Below are 24,659 nucleotides of genomic sequence, written 5' to 3'. Positions count from 1 at the left end.
CTCCCGTAGGAGTCCGGATGAAGTCTACCTGTAGTCGAAGTCGGGGACAAAGTCCGACTCCCGTAGGAGTCCGGATGAAGTCTACCTGTAGTCGAAGTCGGGGGCGAAATCCGGCTCCCGTGGGAGTCCGGATGGAGTCTTCCTGCACAGTTGAAGTCGGAGACGAAGTCCGACTCTCGTAGGAGTCCGGATGAAGTCCACCTGCAGTCGAAGTTGGGGACGAAGTCCGGCTCCCGTAGGAGTCCGGATGAAGTCTACCTGTAGTCGAAGTTGGGGATGAAGTCCGGCTCCCGTAGGAGTCCGGATGAAGTCTACCTGCGCAGTTGAAGTCGGGGATGAAGTCCGGCTCCCGTAGGAGTCCGGATGAAGTCTACCTGTAGTCGAAGTCGGAGGCAAAATCTGGCTCCCGTGAGGGTCCGGATGAAGTCTTCCTGTGCAGTTGAAGTCGGGGACGAAGTCCGACTCTCGTAGGAGTCCGGATGAAGTCCACCTGCAGTCGAAGTTGGGGACAAAGTCCGGCTCCCGTAGGAGTCCGGATGAAGTCTACCTGTAGTCGAAGTTGGGGATGAAGTCCGGCTCCCGTAGGAGTTCGGATGAAGTCTACCTACGCAGTTGAAGTCGGGGACGAAGTCCGGCTCCCGTAGGAGTCCGGATGAAGTCTACCTGTAGTCGAAGTTGGGGACGAAGTCCGACTCCCGTAGGAGTCCGGATGAAGTCTACCTGTAGTCGAAGTCGGGGGCGAAATCCGGCTCCCGTGGGAGTCCGGATGGAGTCTTCCTTCAATTGAAGTCGGGGACGAAGTCTGCCTCCCGTGGGAGCCCGTATGAAGTCTTCGAGGTGGTCGACCACTGCCGGAGCTTGGGCGAAGTCCGCCCATCGTGAAGAATTCGTCCTACACTGGTGGCCGTTTATCCATCGGCAGAACTTGGGAACGCTACGGAGGCTCGACCGCCGGAGAGGCTCAGGAAGATGCCGCCAAAGGTCGGACATCGGTAGAACCCCCGGAGGGTCACTCCTGACGCGAACTTCGACTGAGGGGGTGTCTCATACCCAACACCAGTCCCTCTACTTTCGAGTTCGAGTTTCGAATGAAGAAAGTACAGAGAAATTTCACAGCTGAAGTTGCCCTCTTGAATCCTGTGCACGACCGCCCTCAGATATTTTGGCATTTAATGCGCGCGTGCGGGAGTCTTTTTTCGATTAGGGCAATCCGAAGAGTCCTTTCGGAATTTCCTCCGAAGCGCAGTCCTAAGCGCCACACCATAATGGTCCCGCTAGCAGCCAGCCTTACGCCACGGTGAGTGGGACACGCGGCGGGCGCCGGTGGACTTAGGGATATCCTCCACCATAATTGCGCCAGGCCCCGTCGCCTATTTAAGCTCCCCTCCTTCCCTTTAGGGGCTTCACTTCGCCTGAGAGTCGACATCTTTCTTCTGCCAGAGAGTTTAGTCACTCCATTGGCGCCCTTTTTGACTCTAAGCATTCTTCGCACCGGTCTTCGTCATCTCCGTCGGCACCCCGCCGCCTTCAGCCTTCTGAGCCCCTTCGAGGGGTTCCCCCGTCGGGGCTTCTGTCCCGGAGGCCAATCTCGAGAGGATGTTGCGGATCGAGAGGAGTAGGAGGGGAAAGACAGTGGTCGGTGGGCGCGTTCCACCCGAGAGTTTCGGAGTAGTTGAATGAGGCGATGCCGGTCAAGGGGGTAGAGCTGTCATCATAAGCTGTGACGGGTCTCTTGACGTCGTCGGGGCCGAGAGACCAGAGGCGGTCGGCACTGACTGCCGGGCAGTAGAACTTGTTGCGAGGATGGTGGAAGTAGCGCATGCCGACCTTGCCGAAGTACCCAAGATGGTGGTCGTCGCGGAGCACACGGTGGTGGTGCATGCCTCCGGCATCGTCGCGGCCTCTGGGGTACTTCTGGTTCTTCTTGATGCAGGTCGTCGTCGTCGCTGCCGTCGCCGTCCTTTGAATTCTATCCCCCCCTTTTCCCCCTAGGGTTGGGGTTTCGGCAATGGAGCGGAACGAGACGGGGGGCGAGAGCAGAGGGGTTTATCACACGCGCTGGAAAATATCGCTGAAAAGGATGGAACTGGAAGGAGGAGTCGAAAGCTTGAAGTGGTCCCTAATCGTGTTCCTTTCGAGTCCTGTAGTAATGTTCTTTTTCCTCGGCCTCCAGGGTCTTGTAACGTACATCTTGTTAATCGAGAATGAGAAGGAGATTATGTTATTTTGTCTGCACTTTGTGTCAAATTATCGTCTGCCGAACTTCTTTCATTCACCATTGTTATTGTTGTATTCCCCTCCCCTTTCTTTTTTTTTTTTTTTGACGTCGTCAGGCGGTTACTGGTCGCTGCCGCATCGGCTCGCTCTTCCGGTCATCCTTCTTATTCGGCCCTAAGGGCTCTGTAATGCATATTTAATAAATAATATGAGAAGAAAATTTTCCGCTACCTCTTTTACTCATGTGTTGAATTGTCATTTACCGAGCTTCTTTCGGCTCTTGCCTCGCTCGAAATCGATGCCGTTCGGAGGCACCCGATTGCCGTCACATTGACCTGTCCTTTCATCCACGGTCGTAAATTTGTCCGAGGCTACTCGGGTATGACGCCCCCCTTCAAAGTTTGAGCTCAGAGGTCCGTACTTCTCGTCACCCTGAGGAAGCCGTCTTATCTCTGGCTTGTGTAGAGAGCTTTCTTGAAGATCGGGGATTTTGATGAGAACCCCAGTCCTCGCTGAGATGAGGTTCCCTGCATCTTTGATGCTGTTTGTTTTTCATTCATCGCTGATGCAGTCTGTCGCTTTCCTTTTTAACTCCCCTCCCTTTTTTCCTTTTTCTTTTTCGAGTGAGGGTTTTCCCTCTGCTCTTGGTGGGGTCGCGGGAGCGCGAAGGGGCCACTGAGGAGGTCCTCCTTTTCTGATCTGGTCTTGGATGATCAGACCTTAATTGGTGTCAGGACGGGGTTCTTCCCAATTTCTGACGTATTCGGTTTTAGCTCAGGTTAGGACGAGGTCCTCCTCTTGTCTCTAACAGGGCTATGGGGGCACATATGGACGTTGCGGGGCCTCTCCTCCCATCCGGTCTAAGGAGAATCGGACCTTTGATTTTGCTCAAGTTAGGACGAGGTCCTCCTCCTGTCCCTAACAGGGCTGTGGGGGCACATATGGGCGTTGCGGGGCCTCTCCTCCCATCCGGTCTAAGGAGAATCGGGCCTTCGACTTTGCTCAAGTTAGGGCGAGGTCCTCCTCCTGTCCTTAACAGGACTGTGGGGGCACATATGGGCGTTGCAGGGCCTCTCCCCATCCAGTCTAAGGAGAATCGGGCCTTCGACTTTGCTCAAGTTAGGGCGAGGTCCTCCTCCTGTCCCTAACAGGGTTGTGGGGGCACATATGAGCGTTGCAAGGCCTCTCCCCCTATCAAGTCTAAGGAGAACCGGGCCTTCGATTTTATCGAGATGAAGTTCTCCTCCTGCTCCCGACATGGTTTGTTTTGACTGTCCTGTCGATATAGGCTTGTGCCAAGAGAGAAGACATGCGGATATAAAATTTTTATTTAAAATAAATTATCGGTAATACATTCGTAAGTTTTTCGAGCTCCATGGCCGTGGGAGGTCTGCTCCTCCGAGCTCCTTGAGGTAATAAGTTCCAGGCCGGACTACTTCTTTGACTTCGTATGGGCCTTCCCAATTTAGGGCGAGCTTCCCCCGATCCTGAGGTTGCGAGACAGCGGCTCGTCGAAGCACTAGATCTCCTGCCCTAAAGACTTTAGTCTTGATCCAAAAATTATAATAGCGGGCGACTTTCTGTCTGTAGGCTGCCATCCGGACTTGAGCTACCTCCCACTTTTTTTCCAGCAAGTCGAGGTTGGCTTGAAGATCTTGCGAATTGTGATGTTCGTTGAATGCCACGACTCGTGCCGATGGGAGCTTGAGCTCAATTGGGATAACAGCCTCCGTTCCGAAGGCTAGAGCGAAGGGGGTCTCCCCTGTGGACAGCCTTTGGGTAGTTCGGTACGCCCACAACACATGATAAAGTTCGTCTGCCCAAGTTCCCTTCGCTTTTTCGAGCGTTGTCTTGATCCCTTGCAGCAGAGTTCTGTTGGTCACTTCAGCTTCGCCGTTCGCTTGAGGATGGGCTACCGATGTGAAGTTGTGGGAGATGTTTAGGTCTTCATAAAATTCGACGAATCTCGCTCCCGCAAATTGCCGCCCGTTATCGGTAATTAGGGTTCTCGGCAGGTCGAAACTACAAACGATTGATTTCCAGACGAAGTCTTACACTTTAGCTTCTGTGATTTTTGCCAGCGGCTCGGCTTCAACCCACTTGGTGAAATAGTCAATCGCTACTAGGAGGAACTTCCTCTGCCCCGACGCCACGGGAAAGGGTCCAAGGATATCCATCCCCCATTGCGCAAACGGTCATGGGGCACTCAAGGGTGTAAGCTCGATGGTGGGCTGTCTCTGGATGTTGGCATATCTCTGACATCGGTCATACTTTCTGACGTATTCAATTGAGTCACGATGCATTGTTGGCCAGTAATATCCTTGGCGAAGCAGCTTGTGGGATAAGGATCTAGCCCCCAGATGGCTTCTGCAGATCCCTTCATGCACCTCCCACAAGGCATAGTCAGCTTCCGAAGGCCGGAGATATTTTAAAAGGGGCAGAGAGTATGATCTCTTGTACAACTTGTCCTCATAAAGGATGTACCGGGAGGCTTGATTTCTGAACTTCCGAGCTTCTTTTGCATCATGAGGGAGAACCTCACCTCTGAGATATGCCACCAGCGGGTCGATCCAACTGGACTCATGGTCAATTTCATCACGGACTGCGATTCTTCCGTACTCGGATATTTCAGAACTTCAAAGAGAACACCCTTGGGCAATTCAGCAGGAGCCAGCGTAGCCAGCTTGGAGAGAAGATCGGCCCTGGTATTTTCCGTCCTTGGAATCTGCCTGATGCTGAAGCTATAAAGGCGGGGACGAGCTCCTTCACCTTTTCAAGATACTTGGCCATGCTGTCCTCCCGCGCTTCGTAGTTTCCGCTGACTTATCCCACTACCAGTTGGGAGTCACTGTGAACTTGGAGCCGGACTACTCCCAACTCTCTGACGATCTTCAATCTTGCGATCAGAGCTTCATATTCCGCTCCATTGTTTGTTGCAGGAAACTCGAAGCACAGAGCGTACTCCGCGACGATTCCCTCTGGACTGATCAAGATCAGGCCCGCGCCTACGCCCGACATGTTGGAAGATCCGTCCACGTAGAGGGCCCAAAAGCAACCAGAGGGGTCTGCTTCTTCTTCGGAGGAGTTCGATCGGGGCTCTAGGCCGTCAATTTCGCCCTGTTCAGGTTCGGCCTCCTCCGGGATAGTGCACTCCACTATAAAATCTGTCAATATCTGGGCTTTCACTGCTGGTCTGGGTCGATAGTTGATGTCGAATTCTGTGAGCTCGATCGCTCATTTCGCCATCCTCCCGGAGGCATCTGTCCGGTGCAGAACCGCCTTAATCGGTTGGTCGATGAGCAACGTTACGGTGTGCCCTTGAAAGTAGGGTCGGAGCCTCCGGGCTGCAACCAACAGGGCGTAAGTTAGTTTCTCTAGTTTAGTATACCTGGTTTTGGCGTCTCTCAACGCGCGGCTGATGTAGCAGATCGGCCGTTGAATTTTGCCTCTTCCTTGACAAGGACTGCTGCGATAGCCATAGGGGACACCGCTAGGTAAAAAAATAGTTCCTCTCCAGGCTCGAGCTTCGCCAATAACGGAGGCGAGCCGAGGTAGCTCCTCAGCTCTTCGAACGCCTGTTGGCACTCAGTGGTCCAACAGAAGTCCTTCGGCCGCTTGAGGGTTTGGAAGAAGGGTAAGCACCGTTCGGCCGACCTCGCAACGAAGCGATTCAGGGCTGCTACCCTCCCTGTAAGGTGCTGAACCTCTTTTATCGACTTCGAGACGGCCATCTCCTGGATGGCATGAATTTTCTCTGGATTAGCTTCAATTCCACGCCCCAATACCATGAAGCCCAGGAACTTCCCCGAGGTCACTCTGAAGGCACATTTAGTCGGGTTCAGCTTCATTTTATATTTTCGGAGGGCGCCGAAGGTTTCCTCGAGGTCGGCGATGTGGTTCATGGAAGATTTGCTTTTCACTAGCATGTCGTCCACGTAGACCTCCATGTTGCGGTCGATCTGCTCCTTGAAGATTTTGTTCACCAGCCGCTGATAGGTCGCACCTGCATTTTAGAGGCCGAAAGGCATGACCCTGTAACAGTAAAGGCCACGGTTAGTAATGAAAGCAGTCTTTTCTTCATCTTCCGGCGCCATCCTGATTTGATTATAGCCGGAGAATGCATCCATAAAGGTGAGAAGCTCATTACCCGAGGTTGCATCCACCAGTTGATCAATTCTGGGCAGAGGGTAGCTGTCCTTTGGGCAGGCTTTATTCAGCTTTTTGAAGTCTATACATATCCTCCACTTGCCGTTTGTCTTTTTGACTAGGACGACGTTGGAAATCCAGTCAGGATAATTGACTTCTCTAATGAATCTGACTTTCAGAAGTTTGTCCACTTCTTCGGTTATCGCTTTCTGCCTCTTCAGTGCATGACCTCGGATTTTTTTTTCATCGGTCGATGCTTCGGATCGACGGTCAGATGGTGTTCCATGACTTCTGTGTCAATCCCCGGCATGTCTGCTGAAACCCAAGCGAAAACGTTCGCATTCTTTCGTAGAAAATCTATGAGATGCATCCGCACCTCTTCCCCCAGGTTGGAGCCGATCTTCACCACATGCTCTGCATTCCCGTCGTTCAAAGGGATCGAAACCAGATCTTCGATTGGGCCACCCCTCTCCTCAGTGAGGTCGTCGCAGGCATCCAGCCCATCAACTGGACAGAGGTCGGATTGGTCACCTCTTTGTAAGACTATGTTGTAGCAGTGTCTGGCCAGGGCTTGGTCTCCCCTGACTTCTCCGACCCCCTGGTTGGTAGGAAATTTTAATTTGAAATGGTAGGTTGACACTACGGCCCGGAGAGCATTGAGGCCAGGTCGGCCGAAGATTGCGTTGTAGGCTGACGGCGCCTTCACCACCAAAAAATTCATCAGAGCTCTGGATTGTCTTGGATATTGACCCGCAACTACAGTCAAAGATATTACTCCCTCCACCGGGACAGCATCGTCGGTAAACCCTACCAGAGGGGAACTAATCGGTCCCAAATGGTCGTCAAGGATGGACATTCTTGAGAAGGCGTCGTAGAATAAAATATCGGCCGAACTTCCATTGTCGACAAGAATGTGGCGGACGTCGTAATTAGCTATATTCAAGAAAATTACAACTGCGTCGTTATGAGGAAATCAAACTCCCCGAGCATCTTCTTCAGTGAAAGTTATGGATTCCTCAATCTTTTGCCGCTTGGGAGGTCCGATCAATACGTCGGTCGCTCTCCGTCGGGATTCTTCCGAGATGGTGTTGGCGAAATCCATCGGAGGCTGATTGTCTGACCGCTCCATGCCGGCGGCCGTTGCCGGAGGAGGAGGAGCCTAGGAAACTGGAGGTGAAGCCGGAGCCTGAGATCTGGCCGCGGAGGCTGTAGATCGCCGTGCGGATGCTTTGCGGGGAGGCATCAGGCGAAGATCTAGTGAGGAAAGGAGGGGAGGATGTCGGAAAAGATGATCGGAGGCGGTCCCGTTGAGCGCTCCTTTAAGAATAAGGGTACTGCAAAGACACAGCCCCTTCCTCTAGCGCCAATCCTGTTGGTACAAAAATCCGTCTGCGTCGGAGAAGCTGGAGTCGAGGGAGTCGCGGTCGCTGTCGGGATCTGTAAAAGAAGTCTAAACCAGAGTTGGGGTTGCTCCGGCAAGACCCTCCGACGCTCAAGTCAGTTCTCTGCCTCAACAAGAATGGAGTGCTCGAACGAAAAGTTTAGCAGAGTTTTTGGGATAGAAGCTAGAGCTCAGAGAATAACGTATCTGGGATCCCCTTTTTATAGGCGGAGGGTGCGATAGATGATAGCGACATTTGTAACCGTCTGGCAGTGGGCCGTTCGGAGCCAGGAGGAGTCTGTTATGGAGGGTAGTGGAGTGAAATCGTGGCCATCACTGTGACCTGCCACGTGGAGTCTGTCATGGAGAGTGGAGCGGCGTCCGTTGTCGCGACTTGCCAGAGGGTGGAGGACCCGCACGGTATCAGTTGCAGGAAGTGGAGCAGAGTCGTGGTCATTACTGTGGCCTGCCAGGGAGTGATGGAGCCGTGCAGAATCCATCGCAGGAAGTGGAGCAAAGTCGTGGCCATTACTGTGGCCCGCCAGGGGATCCATGCCTGTCGGTAATAGAAATCCGACAGGAATTCGCCCTCAACGGAAGCTCGGCCAAAGGCTTACGGTGGGAATCCGGCGCGGACCGCTCGTGGCAGGAATTTGAGGTAGATCGTTTGTAGCAGAAACTCGGAGGGGGTCGCTTGCAGTAGGAGCTCGAAATCCGGCCCTCGTAGGAGATCAGGGTGAGGTCCACCTGCAATAGGAGTTCAGGATGAAGTCTGGCTCCCGTAGGAGTCCGGATGAAGTCTTCCTGTAGTTGAAGTCGGAGACAAAGTCTGGCTCCCGTAGGAGTCCGGATGAAGTCTACCTGCGCAGTTGAAGTCGAGGACGAAGTCCGGCTCTCGTAGGAGTCCGGACGAAGTCCACCTGCAGTCGAAGTTGGGGATGAAGTCCGGCTCTTGCAGGAGTCCGGATGAAGTCTACCTGCACAGTTGAAGTCAGGGACGAAGTCCGGCTCCCGTAGGAGTTCGGATGAAGTCCACCTGTAGTCGAAGTCGGGGGTGAAATCCAGCTCCCGTGGGAGTTCGGATGGAGTCTTCCTGCGCAGTTAAAGTTAGAGTCGAAGTCTGACTCCCGTAGGAGTCCAGATGAAGTCTACCTGTAGTCGAAGTCGGGGACAAAGTCCGGTTCCCGTAGGAGTCCGGATGAAGTCTACCTGTAGTCGAAGTCGGGGGCGAAATCCAACTCCCGTGGGAGTCCAGATGGAGTCTTCCTGCACAGTTGAAGTCGGGGACGAAGTCCGGCTCTCGTAGGAGTCCGGATGAAGTCCACCTGCAGTCGAAGTTGGGGACGAAGTCCGGCTCCCGTAGGAGTCCGGATGAAGTCTACCTGTAGTCGAAGTTGGGGACGAAGTCCGGCTCCCGTAGGAGTCCGGATGAAGTCTACCTGCGTAGTTGAAGTCGGGGACGAAGTCCGGCTCCCGTAGGAGTCCGGATGAAGTCTACCTGTAGTCGAAGTCGGGGGCAAAATCTGGCTCCCGTGAGGGTCCGGATGGAGTCTTCCTGCGCAGTTGAAGTCGGGGACGAAGTCCGGCTCTCGTAGGAGTCCGGATGAAGTCCACCTGCAGTCGAAGTTGGGGACGAAGTCCGGCTCCCGTAGGAGTCCGGATGAAATCTACCTGTAGTCGAAGTTGGGGATGAAGTCCGGCTCCCGTAGGAGTCCGGATGAAGTCTACCTGCGCAGTTGAAGTCGGGGACAAAGTCCGGCTCCCGTAGGAGTCCGGATGAAGTCTATCTGTAGTCGAAGTTGGGGACGAAGTCCGGCTCCCGTAGGAGTCTGGATGAAGTCTACCTGTAGTCGAAGTCGGGGGCGAAATCCGGCTCCCGTGGGAGTCCGGATGGAGTCTTCCTTCAATTGAAGTCGGGGACGAAGTCTGGCTCCCGTGGGAACCCGGATGAAGTCTTCGAGGTGGTCGACCATTGCCGGGGCTTGGGCGAAGTCTGCCCGCCATGAAGAATTCGTCCTACACTGGTGGCCGTTTATCCGTCAGCAGAACTTGAGAACGCTACGGAGGCTCGGCCGCCGGAGAGGCTCAGGAAGATGCCGCCGAAGGCCGGACGTCGGTAGAACCCCCAGAGGGTCACTCCTGACGCGAACTTCGGCTGAGGGGGTGTCTCATACCCAACAGGACCATTTTGTGGTCCAATGATAAATTCATGCAACAGGAGCTGAGTCCTTTTCGTGAGAAAGATACAACCCTGATGCGAGCATATATGTTACTTTTGTCGATCCTAATATTTTTTATGTATAATATTACAAACTGCAAGTATGCTTGTAGGCTTGATCTGCTAAATATCCAGCTTTTGATTCGCTTCATTTTATGCTTTATTTTATGGGACGAACAATAAAAATTCATCGAGAAATGAATTATCCAATGGCATCAAAGAAGCCATTTATCAAAGATGCTTAGCCCTTTGAATAGTTTCAGCTACTCAATGGAAGTAACTTTTCGGCCCAAAGACAGCAAATTATTTATTTAGATTTGTTACTCTGATCTATTTTGTTGAGATTAATTTAATATAAAAAAATAAATTTTATATCAAATTACTATATTCAGTATGAAAAATAGAAGAAAGAGATGGTAAAAAATTGATGAATTTTATATTTATTTATTTTTTTAAAATAAAATAAATATGATGAATATTTAATAAATTTTTAAGTGACAGTAATTTATACTTGATAAAAATATTTTAAATATATTAAATAATAAAATGAAGAATGTGATATTTATGAAAATAAAAATATCGAGAAGAATTGAGCTCAAAAAATAGAGTACATATATAGTCGTAGAATTTATTTTGATATCTTTTCAAATTCATTCAATAATTTTTTTTGTAAAAAAAAAAGATACAAATGATATTATGCAAAGGGTTACGTAGTTATAATCATTATATAAAAATTAATTATAGATGATAATATTATTTTTATATTAAAACATTATTTTATATTGATGGATATATTTATAAATTTGATCAAATTCTTATATAAAATTATTTTCAAGCAAATATAATAATCTTTTTCAGTATTATTTTTTGAAATAATTTTTTGAATAATTAAATATAATAAGAAATAAATTATCATCATCTTTCTCAAAATTTAAAGTAATTATAAATTTTTCTTCAATATTTTGAAAATACACAGCCTATTACCTAACTTTTACTATATATATATATATATATATGACACATAATTTTTACAAATATTTTTATATTAAATAAATTAATAATCTTACTAACATTATCACTATCTAATCTATTTAAATTCTAAAATATCTTATTTTTTTATATCAATAATTTTTTTTAAATTTTAAATTTTTATATTTAATTAAGATTTATGCGTATATTTTTGGAACTTCAGGTGGAATCATATAATCATCCCAAATCTTAAGAGGAACCAGGATAGTTTATTCTATAATAAATTATTTTTTTCATAATTATTTTTGTCAGAATCTTAATAATCATGAAATCATCCATAATTTGACTTACGCCTATCAAACGGACCTTAAAAAGAGATCGGATCGCATGCCCTGAAAACCAAAAACGACGAAGAAGAAAACGAGATGGCCGCCGAAGGCGAGAGGGGAGAATCGATCGAGCCCAAAAACGACGAAGAAGAAAACGAGATGGCCGATGAAGGCGAGAGAGAAGAATCGATCGAGCCCTGCGAAGAATCGTCGCCAAACCCTAACCCTAGATCGGTGGAGACCAAGGTCCCGGAGGTGGAGGTCCACCTCTTCCGGCAAGGGCGAGGGCCGATCGACGTCTTCCGATCGAAGCTGGGTGGTTGGGATCAGGACCGCCTCGAAATTCAGGACATCCTCGACAAATATGGATTCAAATCCCTCTTCGCGTTCCATCCCTCCTCCGGGCGGAGCGCACCTATCCGCTTCAGCGCTCGGAACGGCCGCTCCCTTCTCTCCTACTCCGACGGATCCGTCGTCCTCATTGACGGAGAGCCCAAGGTCTTTTTTTTGCCCCCAATCCATGGCTTCTTTTCTTCTTCTTCTCTCTTTTTTTTTTTTTTTTTGTTTTTGTTAATCTACGGTTTCATTTCCTTGTGGAATCTTTCCTTGAACTTAGACTTCGATTTTGAAAGCAAAGTCGTTGTCTTTAAAGAATTTTTATTAACACGTAAAGGGTTTTTAATTTATAGCATTACAGGGCCCATGTTCTTTCTTTTTAGGGCTCCGTTCCGCACAATTAATCTGACCTACTTTAAAGATTTTTTTTTTTTTCTTTTATTGACTGGTTCTCATTCACAGGATTCATTGGTAAAACCTATTACAAAGATTCTGATCGGGACGGCAGTGTTGACTCTTCTCATAGCCGTGTTCTTGAAAGAAACTCCAGAATGGTTTCAGACATTGACATCGAGATTCTCTGGTGGAACTTTTCCACCATGGATCCTTGCGTGCATGGTTATAGTTTTCACTCGGCTGAGGAAGAGAACTAAGAATGTATTGAAGAAGTTCGGATGGTGATTATATGATCCAAGGTCCTTGTTTTGCAGAAGTTTACAGAACTCCCTTCTTCTGTTTAATTCCTGGTTGATTACATTGTGTTCTCGAGTGTACTTGGTTTGGAGGGCCTTAGGATACCACTTGTCAGAGTTTGCTTTAGATTTGGTTTGTGTCGTGTAAAAAAATGACCAATGAAAACCCATTGCTAGAAAAAGTGTTGGAAAAATTTGGTCTTTTAGGATGTTTCTGCATTCAGGTTTGATGGTCCTATATGCCAGTATCTTCGCAATGTTTTTTAGTTATTTCACAGTTTATGTCCGCTGCTATTTTTTCTTCTTCATATCTGTTGATCAAATCACTAGAGACAACATGGAAAAGCACATGGTTGCTCCAATGGTCATGCGACAACAAATTTTTACAGTTTATGGAATGATTACTGAATTATACACCCCTCCTGCAATCTCAGCCAAGCCATCTTTTAAGGTTGAATCAGCCAAAAGTCATGCCGGTACAGTAGCTAGCACATTTTGTTTTCAGCATCTCATATAAAATTCTGACTTATGGCAAAAAATGGTGGAACTTATTTACTTATGAACTGATTCAGAGTTCTTGGTATGATTGCAAAGGCATTGTCATCTAATCACAGAATATCCTTTATTTCTAGATTTTACCTGCTAGTGCATCATACAACAATTGACAGGTTATCTTCTTAGTTGAAACATAGATACACATCTTTCTTAACCAATAAAGGATGATGTGTCTCAGTCTTGATGATCCCATTGGATATCTACTCATGACACTTTAGGGCTTTCATAGTCTTGAATGGGTAGATCTATATTGGTAGAAGACTGGAATTGTGTTGTCATCCATAAAGATTTCTGCTTGATCATATTTAACTTTTATGCATCCTCTATAGCATTGGCTGAATCATTAAGCTTGGGCATGAGTTCTGGATGATTGGTTTGTATTTTCTGTTTCTTAAGTAATTATGACATATGGACCTGGTTGGAGAAAATTATATAGACAATTGGCATGACCTATTTGTTTTTGGAAACGTCAAAATGGCAACTCATGCGACGCTTATATTTATGAACAGATGAGATAGTCTATTCAACAGCTCTAATACAAGTACAGTACTGAAACCCATAGTCCCAAAGCTAGCATATTAATTTCTCACTGCCTATAAACTATAAAATAGGGGCAATGAACTACACTTTGATTGTTCTTGCAGTTTCACAGTTCATTAAGCATCTTCAAATGAAGAGCCAATTCTTGTATATGGTACCGGGTTTGTCTTATATAATTATTTTCCAAAATAATCATATTTAAATAATGACAAGTGTCCCTGGAATTTCGGTTGGTATCTTTTTCTGATGCCTTCTACATTATATGGTAGTGATGTATATATTTTTAAGCTTCAGTTAACCATGGTATTGTCTGTTTTTTATGTACAGTAGAACTTCCGGATATTCCATTTTTCTTAGGTTTGCACGCATTCTTGCTGCATGATGCATTTATTCACCATGAATTTTAAATGTAACATGGAAAGAACTCCCATCATAAGATATCCAAAATCTTATTCACTGATGGCTTACGGACAATAGAAGATCGATGGTAAATCACGTTAGATGTGTTGATGAGCATTTTCTAGCGAGCTGACTGTGGCAGCTAAGGAAACTAAGTACTGTTTTTATTGGAGACTGTCTTCACATCACTATTAACTCCCTCTTTACTTCAGGAAGAGCAGCAAGGAAAGCACATTGATGGCTGGGTTGCATTACTAATTTAGAATTGGGTAGTCAGTCATGGCTATCTATGCCTTTTGTCACATGCATTACACAAGACTGGTTGTATGCACTCCCCTAGCTTATGATCGGATTGCAAATTTTTGTGCATTGATGAGCTTGGCCTGGGTATGCATAATATTTAATCACTTTTAATAACAAATTTAGGAGTCATCTCATAATTTAATTTGGAGTTTTTTCAGATTATTCCCTGAAATCTTTTATATTTGCATATTAATCCCTATATTTATTCATATTTATATAAAAAATTTTTTCTAGTTTTGCAAAAGAATAAAACCATGATTGTTTTAACAGCAAATGGGGCATAGGACTTGCCTCTTGCTCACCTCAACCTTTTCTTACACGAGGGACCAGCAGCATAGGTTGGGAGGTGGTTAAGTTTGAAATTAAGGATAAAATATCCAAAAGATATAAAATTAAAAGTATATTCTATTCTCATCTAGTTAACTTGAAGCATATGTATTATAGCAAGTTTTCATGATTTAAAAAATTTAAACATAAATAAGAAAAGACAAATTACTAAGATTTTAGTGATTGTTTTACCAAAAAAACCCTTAATTTTTTTTCCTTTTCTCATTTCTAATTTGGATATCTGCTTAAGTTATCTGCCTCTAATTGGGTACACCAGCAAAAGAGATGAGACAAGAACAAGAAGTTCAAACCATAAGGCCAGGCTTTGGAGCGGAACTTCTAGGATAATAGATTCCAATAGAAGGGTGGTGTACATCTCCAATAGAAAGGTGGTTTATGATAGATACTGGCAATCAGCGAGCAGTTCAGAAATAGTTAGATTCAGTTCAGAATTAGTTAGACAGTTCAGAATTAGTTCAGATTCTGTGAGGAGGTTTAGAAGTTTGTTTCATGTAATAACAAAATAACTAACTGACAGTTGAAGCCAGTAGTTTGTTGTAATGAGATGAGCCCCGGATTATGGGAAGCCATCTCTATAAAAGATACATTAGAATGAAGGCATGCAAAGTCTGAGTTTCTTCCTTCCTATTCCTGTCTCCTAACTTCTGTTCCTCTGTTCTGTTTCTGAGTTTCTTCCTTCCTATTCCTGTCTCCTAACTTCTGTTCCTCTGTTCTGTTTCTATCTCTTCTTTCTGTCTCTATGTTCCATCATCTTCTTCTTACACCACAGCCATAACCAGATCTCAATCTCGCGCTTCTTCAAGCTTGCATCAGTGGTGTCTGAGCCCTGGAAAAGGTTTCGCTGAAAGATTTTATGCAATTGAAGGCAGAGTTTGGAGAACTACGAGCAGCCTTAACTTCTTTGCAAGCTAAAAATGATTTTCCATCAATGACTGAACGCAACCTTCCTCGATGACTAGATCTTCCATGCTATGATGGATCCACGATCCACGGGAATGGTTGTACAAAGCAGATTTGTATTTCCAATTCGATGGTGTGAGTGATGGTCACAAAGTGGCAATAGTCTCCTTTCATCTTCACTCAGAAACTTTACAGTGGTTCTGGTGGTATACCAGTACACAAGAGGCAATCAGCTATGCTGATTTTAGAGCTGCTCTACTCAAAAGATTTGATACCTACGAGGATCTTCATGCTGCTTTATGCAAACTGCGTCAAACCACATCAGTACAAGATTATCAATGCGAATTTGAAAAATTCGCATATCAAGCCGGCCACTTGCCTGATTGACATCTCCAAGGAGCATTCTTAAGTGGTCTGCATGATGGCCTTCAAACATTGGTGCGAGCCTTTCATCCTATTACCTTAATAGATGCCATGAAGCTTGCTAGATACTTAGAGTGGGAGGGTTCGTTTTTAAAACCTCCACGTTCTACTCTCCCATCAAAATCAAAGACTTCTACTTCTTTTCCATCATCCAAACCTTCCCCAGCTTCATCTTCTGCTTCTTCTTTCTGTCCACCTCCACCATTACTTCCTACAACACCACTTCAACGCTTACTTGTTAAACAACTATCTGCTGCCGAGCATGCTTATTGCACCAAAAATAATATTTGCTATAGTTGTGGAGATAAATGGAATCATGCTCATAAATGTAAATCCCTATCTGTCATACATATTCTATCAAATGAAGGTTTTTATGAATGTCAAGATGATGAGCACGATCCTCTGCTTCTGTTGGAAGAAAGGGGGCATGTTCCGAAAATTTCTCATTTCGCACTCATGGGAATTTCGGATGATCCAGTTTCCCTTACTATACGTAAAGTGAGAGGAAACATCTCCAATATTCCTATCACCATTCTCTTAGATTTAGGGAGCACTCATAATTTTTTGCATCTTAGATTCGTCAACAAGGCTAACCTTCAATTATCCAGTTCTGAAACCTTCAAGGTCAGACTTGGCACGAGAATTCAATCCATGAGCTCTGGAAATGCTTGCAAATTCTAATTCTGGTGCATGGGTTGTTACAAGAAATCGATTTTTATGTGTTACCTTGGGGAGGCTGCGATGTGGTTTTGGGAGGTATGTGGTTTAAATCTTTGGGTGATATTATCTGGAATTTTGACAAACTAACCATGAAATTTCAGTCGAACGGGAAGAATTACTTGTTCAAATGCTTGCCATTTGATAATTTGAAGCTAGTAAATGACAAAGAACTCAATCATGATCTCAGAATGATAACAGAAATGCATCTGATTCAATGGATGAATAAGGAAGGAGCTGCACATACTTTAGATTTTCAGTTGATAGAAACTATGGAACCCGCATTGGCCACCTTTCTTTTTCAGTACAAACAAATATTTGACCAACCAACATGTCTACCTCCTGTTAGACCATACAACCACAAAATTCATTGATTGATGAAACTCAAGTTATTTCCTTACCTCCTTATCGACATTCTCCCTATCAAAAATCAGTTATAGAACAAACTGTCAAGGAAGCTTTAGCAGCTGGATTTATTCGGCCTAGTTCAAGTCCTTATTCCTCTCCTGTGTTACTGGTTAAGAAGGCAGATGTATCTTGGCGGATGTGCATTGATTACCGCATGCTCAACTAGAAAATCATAAAGGACAAGTATCCCATTCCTCTCATTGACGACTTATTGGATGAACTGGTAGGATCTAAATATTTGTCTAAGCTGGACTTGCGTTCTGGATATCATCAAATTAAAATGAATAAGGCAGACATTCCTAAGACTGCTTTCAAGACTCATGAGGGTTGTTGGGGGATACCCACCGACCGATCGACCGATGGCCGGAGGAACCGATCGACCGACTTACGGTCGAAGGAACCGACCGACCGACTGCCGGAAGGACCGACCGACCGACCAACGGTCGAGCGGACCGACCGACCGACCGACGGCCGGACCGACCGACTGGCGGCCAGAGCGACCGACCGACGGACGCCATCACCGGCTAATTATCGGCTCACGACCGACTGAGGATATGTCGGGCACACCTTCCCCGACCGACTGAACCCAGAGGTCTGATGGCCGACTCACGTAAGACTCCCCGACTAACGGAGGGGTCCGACGCCACTCAGCTGGCCACCGACTTAGGGTCGGTCGACTCCTCCTATCGCCGTACAGCCGCCAGACCTTGTCAGTTCTGACAGCAACATGCGGCGCGGCTATCTAGGGGCACTGTCCCGCCAAGGGCATTGTCAACCCTGGTGATTTTACAGCCCCACGGCGACGTGACATTTTCACGGCGACTCTGACAGTCTACGGTAAGTTGACAGCTCCTCACTTGTCTGCGCCATTAATGACGGCGCCATGCCGTGCTCCACTATATAAACCGGGGAAGGCAACAGTGCAAGGGATCCCCGTTCTCACCTTCGAGACCACAGGCTTGCTCCTCCCTCTCCCTCTCTCTCTCGATCGAGCTCTCTGTCTTCATTTCACTGTTGCCCGGTCACCTCTCTGACTTGACCGTCGGAGGGTCCCCGCCGGAGCCGCCTCCAGTCAGTGTGGACTTCTCGTTTTTGCAGGTGCACGCTCTCCGACGATCGGACGACGAGGCGATTGGCCGCAACAGATTGGCGCACCAGGTAGGGGACAGAATGACAAAGACAAGAGCTCAACGATCGAGGATCACCGGATCGGCAAGGCGCTCTTCCCGTCGGGAAGAGGCCTCCCCGCCACCGCCGGCGGCGGAGCCCAGCTCTCCACACCCCGCGGTGACCACGGAGGCACAGATCGCGGCCATCGTACGGCAGATGACCGTACTGACGGACGCAGTCAAGAGCCTCCAGCAGCAATCGGCGGCCCGTCCGATGCCCTCCAGGAGCAGCCGCCGCCGACCGCGCCGATCCCCGTCACCTCCGCGCGAGCGCCCTCAACAGCGCTCCCACGGAGAAGAGGAGCGGCCATGGTGCGACGACCGACGATCCCAGCAGCCCTCTCTTGCCCCGCTGGAACGGGCAAGAAAGGAGAAACGACCGCGCACGCCGTCGGCCTCCCTCTCGAAATCATCCGGAGACTCCACTCCTGGGGTCTCCCAGCATCGACGAGTGGACGACTACGAGCGCCGGTTCGAGGAAATCGACCGCCGACTCGCCCAGTTGCAGATGGACGGCCAGAAGTCTTCGAACGACGTCGACTTCCAGACCGCCCAACCTCTCTCCCGATTGGTCCTCGACGAGCCAATTCCCAGTCGGTTCAAAATGCTGCACGTGGAGCCATACGACGGCTCCACCGACCCAGTCGACCACCTCGAGGGCTATAAAGCTCTCATGACGATTCAAGGGGCAACCGACGCTCTTTTTTGCATCGGCTTCCCCGCTACGCTCCGCAAGGCTGCCAGGGCCTGATACTCCGACCTCCGATCGGGAAGTATCCACTCCTTCGGACAGCTCGAGCACTCGTTCGTGGCCCATTTCAGCACCAGCCGAAAGCCGCCGCGAACGTCGGACAGCCTTTTCTCCCTCAAGCAGGGGGAAAATGAGACGCTCCGACACTTCGTGGCGCGATTCAACACGACCACGCTTGAGGTCCGGGACCTCAACGAAGACATGGCTGTCTCAGCCATGAAGCGGGGCCTGAGGGCATCCCGATTCACCTATTCTCTGGACAAGACCCTCCCCCGGACATACGTCGAGCTGCTGGAGCGCGCATACAAGTATATGCGCGCGGACGAAGGAGCGTCCGACCGACGCTTGATCGAGCCTAGAGGCCCGAAAGAGAAGCGGAGAAAAGGTCGGGAGCCCGCCGAACCCAGCAGGCCCCCGACCGATAGTCGGGTCTCGCCACCCCGACGAATCCAAAAGTCACCCCGACAACAGACTCCGAGGCCGGCACGCCCCAGGTATGACTCCTACACTCCTCTCTCTGCTCCTCGTGCGCAGATCCTAATGGAGATCGAGGGGGAAGAATACCTGCGACGGCCTCCGCCTCTGAAGGCAAAAGGCCTCGACCGTCGGAAGTACTGCCGATTTCACCGAAGCCACGGCCACGACACCGAGCAGTGCATCCAGCTGAAGGATGAGATCGAAGCTCTCATCCGCCGGGGTTATCTCGGCAAATTTCGGAAGGATCCGCCGACCCAACCAGTTGCCGATCGATGACCCCAGCCGACTGAAGAAGCGGCGAACAATCAGCCGACGGCCGGAGTCATCAACACGATCTCCAAGCGGCTGGGCCCGGGGACGCCTGCGGGAGGGGAGCCGACGAAAAAGCTGTGCCCGGACGACGTAATCACCTTTACGGAGGACGACGTTCGGGGCATCCAAACTCCCCACGACGATGCCGTTGTTGTGTCGGCGACAATAGCAAATTATGATGTAAAACAAATTTTTGTTGATAATGGAAGTTCGACAAATGTTTTGTTTTACTCGACCTTCTCCCGAATGCAACTGTCAACTGACCGACTTAAGAGGGTCTCCATGCCCTTGATCGGCTTTGCCGGAGATGCCGTCACGACAGAGGGAGAAATCACCCTGCCCGTGACGGTCGGTACCGAACCACGGCAAAGCACGGTCCACCTAACTTTCACAGTCGTCCAAGTTCCTTCGGCTTACAACGCCATACTTGGACGACCCGGATTGAACGCCCTCAAGGCGATCGTCTCGACGTACCATCTCCTTGTTCGGTTCCCGACCAAAAACAGAATCGGGGAGATGCGCGGAGATCAACAGCTCGCCCGACGATGCTTCCAAATCTCCGCTCAAAACGACGAGTCGAAGGGCTCCCTGACAATCGACAAGCTGGACCAGCGGGAGGAGGAAGAGCGAGGTTCGTCGGTCGAGCAGCTCGAGGCGATCCCGATAGGAGAAAATCCCGACAGAAAAGTTTGGGTCGGATCCCAATTGCCCGACACCGAACGACGCAAACTGACGGAGCTGCTGACGGCCAATGCCGACATATTTGCTTGGTCGGCAGCAAATATGTCGGGCATCCCCCCAAAAACAATAACCCACCGACTCAACATCGACCCGACGATGAGGCCGGTGAGACAGAAGAAAAGGTCCTTCGCTCCAGAAAGGCAGAGGGCCATCGACGAAGAAGTGGACAAGCTACTCGAAGCAGGCTTCATCCGAGAATCCACGTATCCCGATTGGCTCGCCAATGTTGTCATGGTCAAAAAAGCCAACGGGAAGTGGAGGATCTGCATCGACTACACCGACCTCAATCGAGCCTGCCCAAAAGATAGCTTCCCGCTTCCCAAGATCGACCAGCTGGTGGATGCGACATCCGGATTTCGACTGCTCAGCTTCATGGACGCCTTCGTCGGGTACAACCAAATCTGAATGGCGCCTGAAGACGAGGAGCACACCGCGTTCGTGACTCCCAAGGGCCTCTACTGTTATCGGGTGATGCCCTTCGGACTGAAGAACGCCGGCGCCACCTACCAGCGACTCGTCAATAAGGTCTTCAAAGATCAGATCGACCGCAACATGGAGGTGTACGTGGACGACATGCTGGTGAAAAGCGCGCAGATCCCAGACCATGTTCAGGATCTCGAGGAGACCTTCCACACCCTTCGACGACACCGAATGAAGCTCAACCCGACCAAGTGCGCTTTTGGGGTGACCTCAGGGAAGTTCCTCGGATTCCTCATTTCACGGAGGGGGATTGAGGCCAACCCTGAGAAGATAAAGGCAATCCTCGACATGCGTCATCCGAACACCAAGAAGGAGGTCCAACAGCTGAACGGAAAAATTGTCGCTCTTAGCCGATTCAATTCTCGATCAGCTGAAAGGTGCCTCCCGTTTTTCAAAATTTTGCGTCACGCAAATGGGTTTTCTTGGTCGGATGAGTGCCAACAGGCCTTCGAAGACCTGAAGAAGTACTTGGCTTCCCCACCGCTGCTCGTAAAGCCGCAGGTCGGGGAAACCCTGTATCTCTACTTGGCCACATCTTTTGAGGCGATCAGTTCGGTGCTCGTCTGAGAAAACGAGTGCCGAACCCATCAGCCTATCTACTACACCAGCAAAGTGCTCCACGGTGCCGAGGCCAGATACTCGGAGACGAAAAAGATGATTTTCGCCCTGACCGTCTCCGCGCAACGACTCCGTCCATACTTCCAGGCCCACGCCATAGTGGTGCTCACCAACCAGCCCCTGAGGGCGATATTGCGCCGACCCGACACATCTGGACGACTCGCGAAGTGGGCGATGAAGCTCAGCGAGTTCGACATTCAGTATCGACCAAGGCCTGTCCTGAAAGCTCAGGCCTTGGCCGACTTCATCGTCGAATGCCCGACAACCGACCAAAGGTCGGGAGCTGAAGACCCAGGACGAGATGCGGTCTCTGAGCCAGACCCGATCTCCACCTGGATACTCCACATCGACGGAGCCTCAAACGCTCAGGGAAGCGGGGCCGGGCTCCTGCTCACGAATTCGGAGGGGGTGGTCACCGAGTACGCCCTCCGGTTTGACTTCAAGGCCTCCAACAATCAAGCCGAATACGAGGCACTCCTCGCCGGCTTGAGGATGGCAAGGGAGCTGGGCGTCGACAGTCTCCGGACATTCTCCGACTCTCAGCTGATCGTAGGGCAGGTCAAGGGCAAATTCGAGGCGCGAGATCCGACCATGGTCAAGTACCTTCAGAAAGTGAAGGACCTCGTGGCACGCCTCAGGTATTTCGAAATTTCCCACATCCCTAGGTCGGAGAACGCCTGCGCCGACGCACTCTCCAGACTGGCGACTTCGGCCTTCGACTCCTTGGGTCGGACGTTCGTGGAGAACCTCGAGCAGCCGAGCATCGATCGGGTCAAAGGAGTACAGCAGCTAACATCCAAACCAAGTTGGATGGACCCGATCATCCGGTATCTGACCGACGGGATCAGTCCCGAAGATCCCACGGAGGCCAAGCGACTCCGGTGGTCGGCCTCTCAATATGTCATCATGGATGGCCGACTCTACAAGAGGTCGTTCTCCCTTCCCCTGCTTAGGTGTTTGGGACCGACCGACGCCGACTACGCTCTCCGAGAGGTTCACGAAGGAATTTGCGGGAACCACTTGGGGGGCAAGTCCCTGGCCTACAAAGTCTTGCGACAGGGCTACTACTGGCCTACCATGAAGAAGGACGCGGCCGAGTTGGTCCGGAGGTGCGAACCATGTCAAAAGTATGCCAACATTCAACACCAACCGGCCAGCCAAATTGCCCCTATTGTCGCTCCGTGACCCTTCGCCCAGTGGGGGGTCGACATTCTCGGTCCTTTTCCACCAGCATCGGGCCAGAGGAAGTTCATCGTTGTCACCATCGACTACTTCACCAAGTGGGTGGAGGCCGAACCATTGGCTCAGATCACCGAGCGAAAGATGGAGGAATTTATCCAGAAATTCGTCATCTTCAGGTTCGGATTGCCGCACACCATCATCACCGACAAAGGATGGTAATTCGACAACCAGGACTTCAGCGACTTCTGCGCCAGGTTCCACATCAGGCATCGACTGACTTCAGTCGGGCACCCGCAGTCCAATGGTGAGGTCGAGGTGACCAACCGAACCTTGCTCCACGGACTCAAGACCCGACTAAACGAAGCCAAAGGCCTCTGGGTCGACGAGCTAGGCTCCGTTCTGTGGGCTTACCGAACGACCCCCCGCGTTCCGATCGGAGAGTCGCCTTTCAGTTTGGCCTATGGAACGGAGGCCATGATCCCGCTCGAGATTGGACTGCCATCTTCAAGGGTCGAGCGGTATCAAGAGCTGGACAACTCCGAGAGTCGGAGGGCCGACTTAGACCTCCTCCCCAAACTGCGGGACGAGGCCCAAATTCGCATGACTTCGTACCGACAGAGGGTCGCTCGGTATTACAACGCCAAGGTCAGACCGAAGCTCTTCAGGACTGGCGACTTGGTCTTAAGGAAGGCAGAAGTATCGAAGCCCCTGGACCAAGGGAAGTTGGCTCCAAATTGGGAAGGACCCTACAAGGTAGCAGACACCTACGGTCCGAGAGCCTACCGACTGGAGACCCTTGAGGAAAAATCCATTCCCCGAACTTGAAACGCCGACAACTTGAAGCTGTATTACCAATGAACTTTGTAATTCGATAGTCAGAATACAAATTCAGTTCGAAAGTTCGGAGTTTTAACTCTTCAACTAATGATCGATGCTCATCAAGGTCAAGCCCCGACATGCCAATGTGGACTTAGTGTCCTCCTGGAACCAACGGTCTTATCGCCGGTGATCCATCAGACTCTTGCGAGGACCAACTCATCTACATGGTCGGGAGTTGACACTCCTTCGACGACGCATCGGACCCTTACAAGGACCGATGAACCCTTATTGACGGGAGTTGACACTCCTTCGACGATGCATCGGACCCTTACAAGGACCGATGAACCCTTATTGACGGGAGTTGACACTCCTTCGACGATCGACGATACATCGGACCCTCACGAGGACCGATGCACCCTTATGGACGGGAGTTACACTCCTTCGACCTTCGACGACACATCGGACTCTTAAGAGGACCGACGCGTCTACATCGACGGGAGTTGACACTCCTTCTACGGTCGAACTTTCAGGCCAAACCATCGGCTGACAAGCCGATCGGGCCCCGACCAAAGAGAGGCAAAATGCCTATGCGACTGACGTCGCGACTCCCGACCAGGCTACGGTCGGTCGAAGGATATTCAGCTTACCACCGTCTATCGCACAACGCGACCTTAGTCGCATCCACGACTTGCCAACCGACCCACGACCGGCTGGACGATATTCGGCTTACTACCGTATATCGAAAGATACAGAACGAATACCCGACGCAAGAGCATGGGGATCCGACTTATTGTCGTTCCCCCGACACTGCGCCGGACAACATTCGACTGAACGCGTCCATGGAAGCCCGACTACCGAACCTTTGCCAGGTTCGGTCGGCTCCCGACTCAACAAGACGCGCCCGACTGACGAGCTCGACTATCAGAAGCCGACCCAAAGTCGGGACTTACCCCTCCTTCGTAGCGGCACGAGTTGCCGAACGTCTTACCGACTTATGTGAGTTGGCGACTTACATGAGTTAATGACTCACTAAGGCATTCAACTATACATTTGGAAGAAGGAGACAAAGGGAAAGCAGAAGAAATTTTCATTCAAAATTTTCATTCAAAGTGTACAAAGTCGGGTCGGAGCCCGATTACATGTATTTCAAAAAAACAGAAAAGGCAAAAGGAAGTCGGTAGGGCCCGATCACCCATCTGAGTCGATCTCCTCGACCGACGGGAGATCGG

General features: G+C 49.4%; 1 protein-coding gene across 1 annotated transcript; it reads left to right on the top strand.

Moving 5' to 3' along the window:
* Positions 1-11,299: 11,299 nt before the first annotated feature.
* LOC105052439 (uncharacterized) lies at positions 11,300-12,563 on the top strand. Its single transcript, XM_010933279.4, has 2 exons — positions 11,300-11,758; positions 12,059-12,563. The coding sequence occupies exons 1-2, from the start codon at positions 11,357-11,359 to the stop codon at positions 12,275-12,277; spliced, it is 621 nt and encodes a 206-aa protein (XP_010931581.1). The 5' UTR covers positions 11,300-11,356; the 3' UTR covers positions 12,278-12,563.
* Positions 12,564-24,659: the final 12,096 nt, after the last annotated feature.

This window comes from Elaeis guineensis, chromosome 2 (assembly GCF_000442705.2).
Source record: "Elaeis guineensis isolate ETL-2024a chromosome 2, EG11, whole genome shotgun sequence".
NCBI classification, from domain to species: domain Eukaryota; kingdom Viridiplantae; phylum Streptophyta; class Magnoliopsida; order Arecales; family Arecaceae; genus Elaeis; species Elaeis guineensis.
Note: the sequence above shows the minus strand (reverse complement) of the source record. Positions and strands in the feature narration are given on the sequence as shown.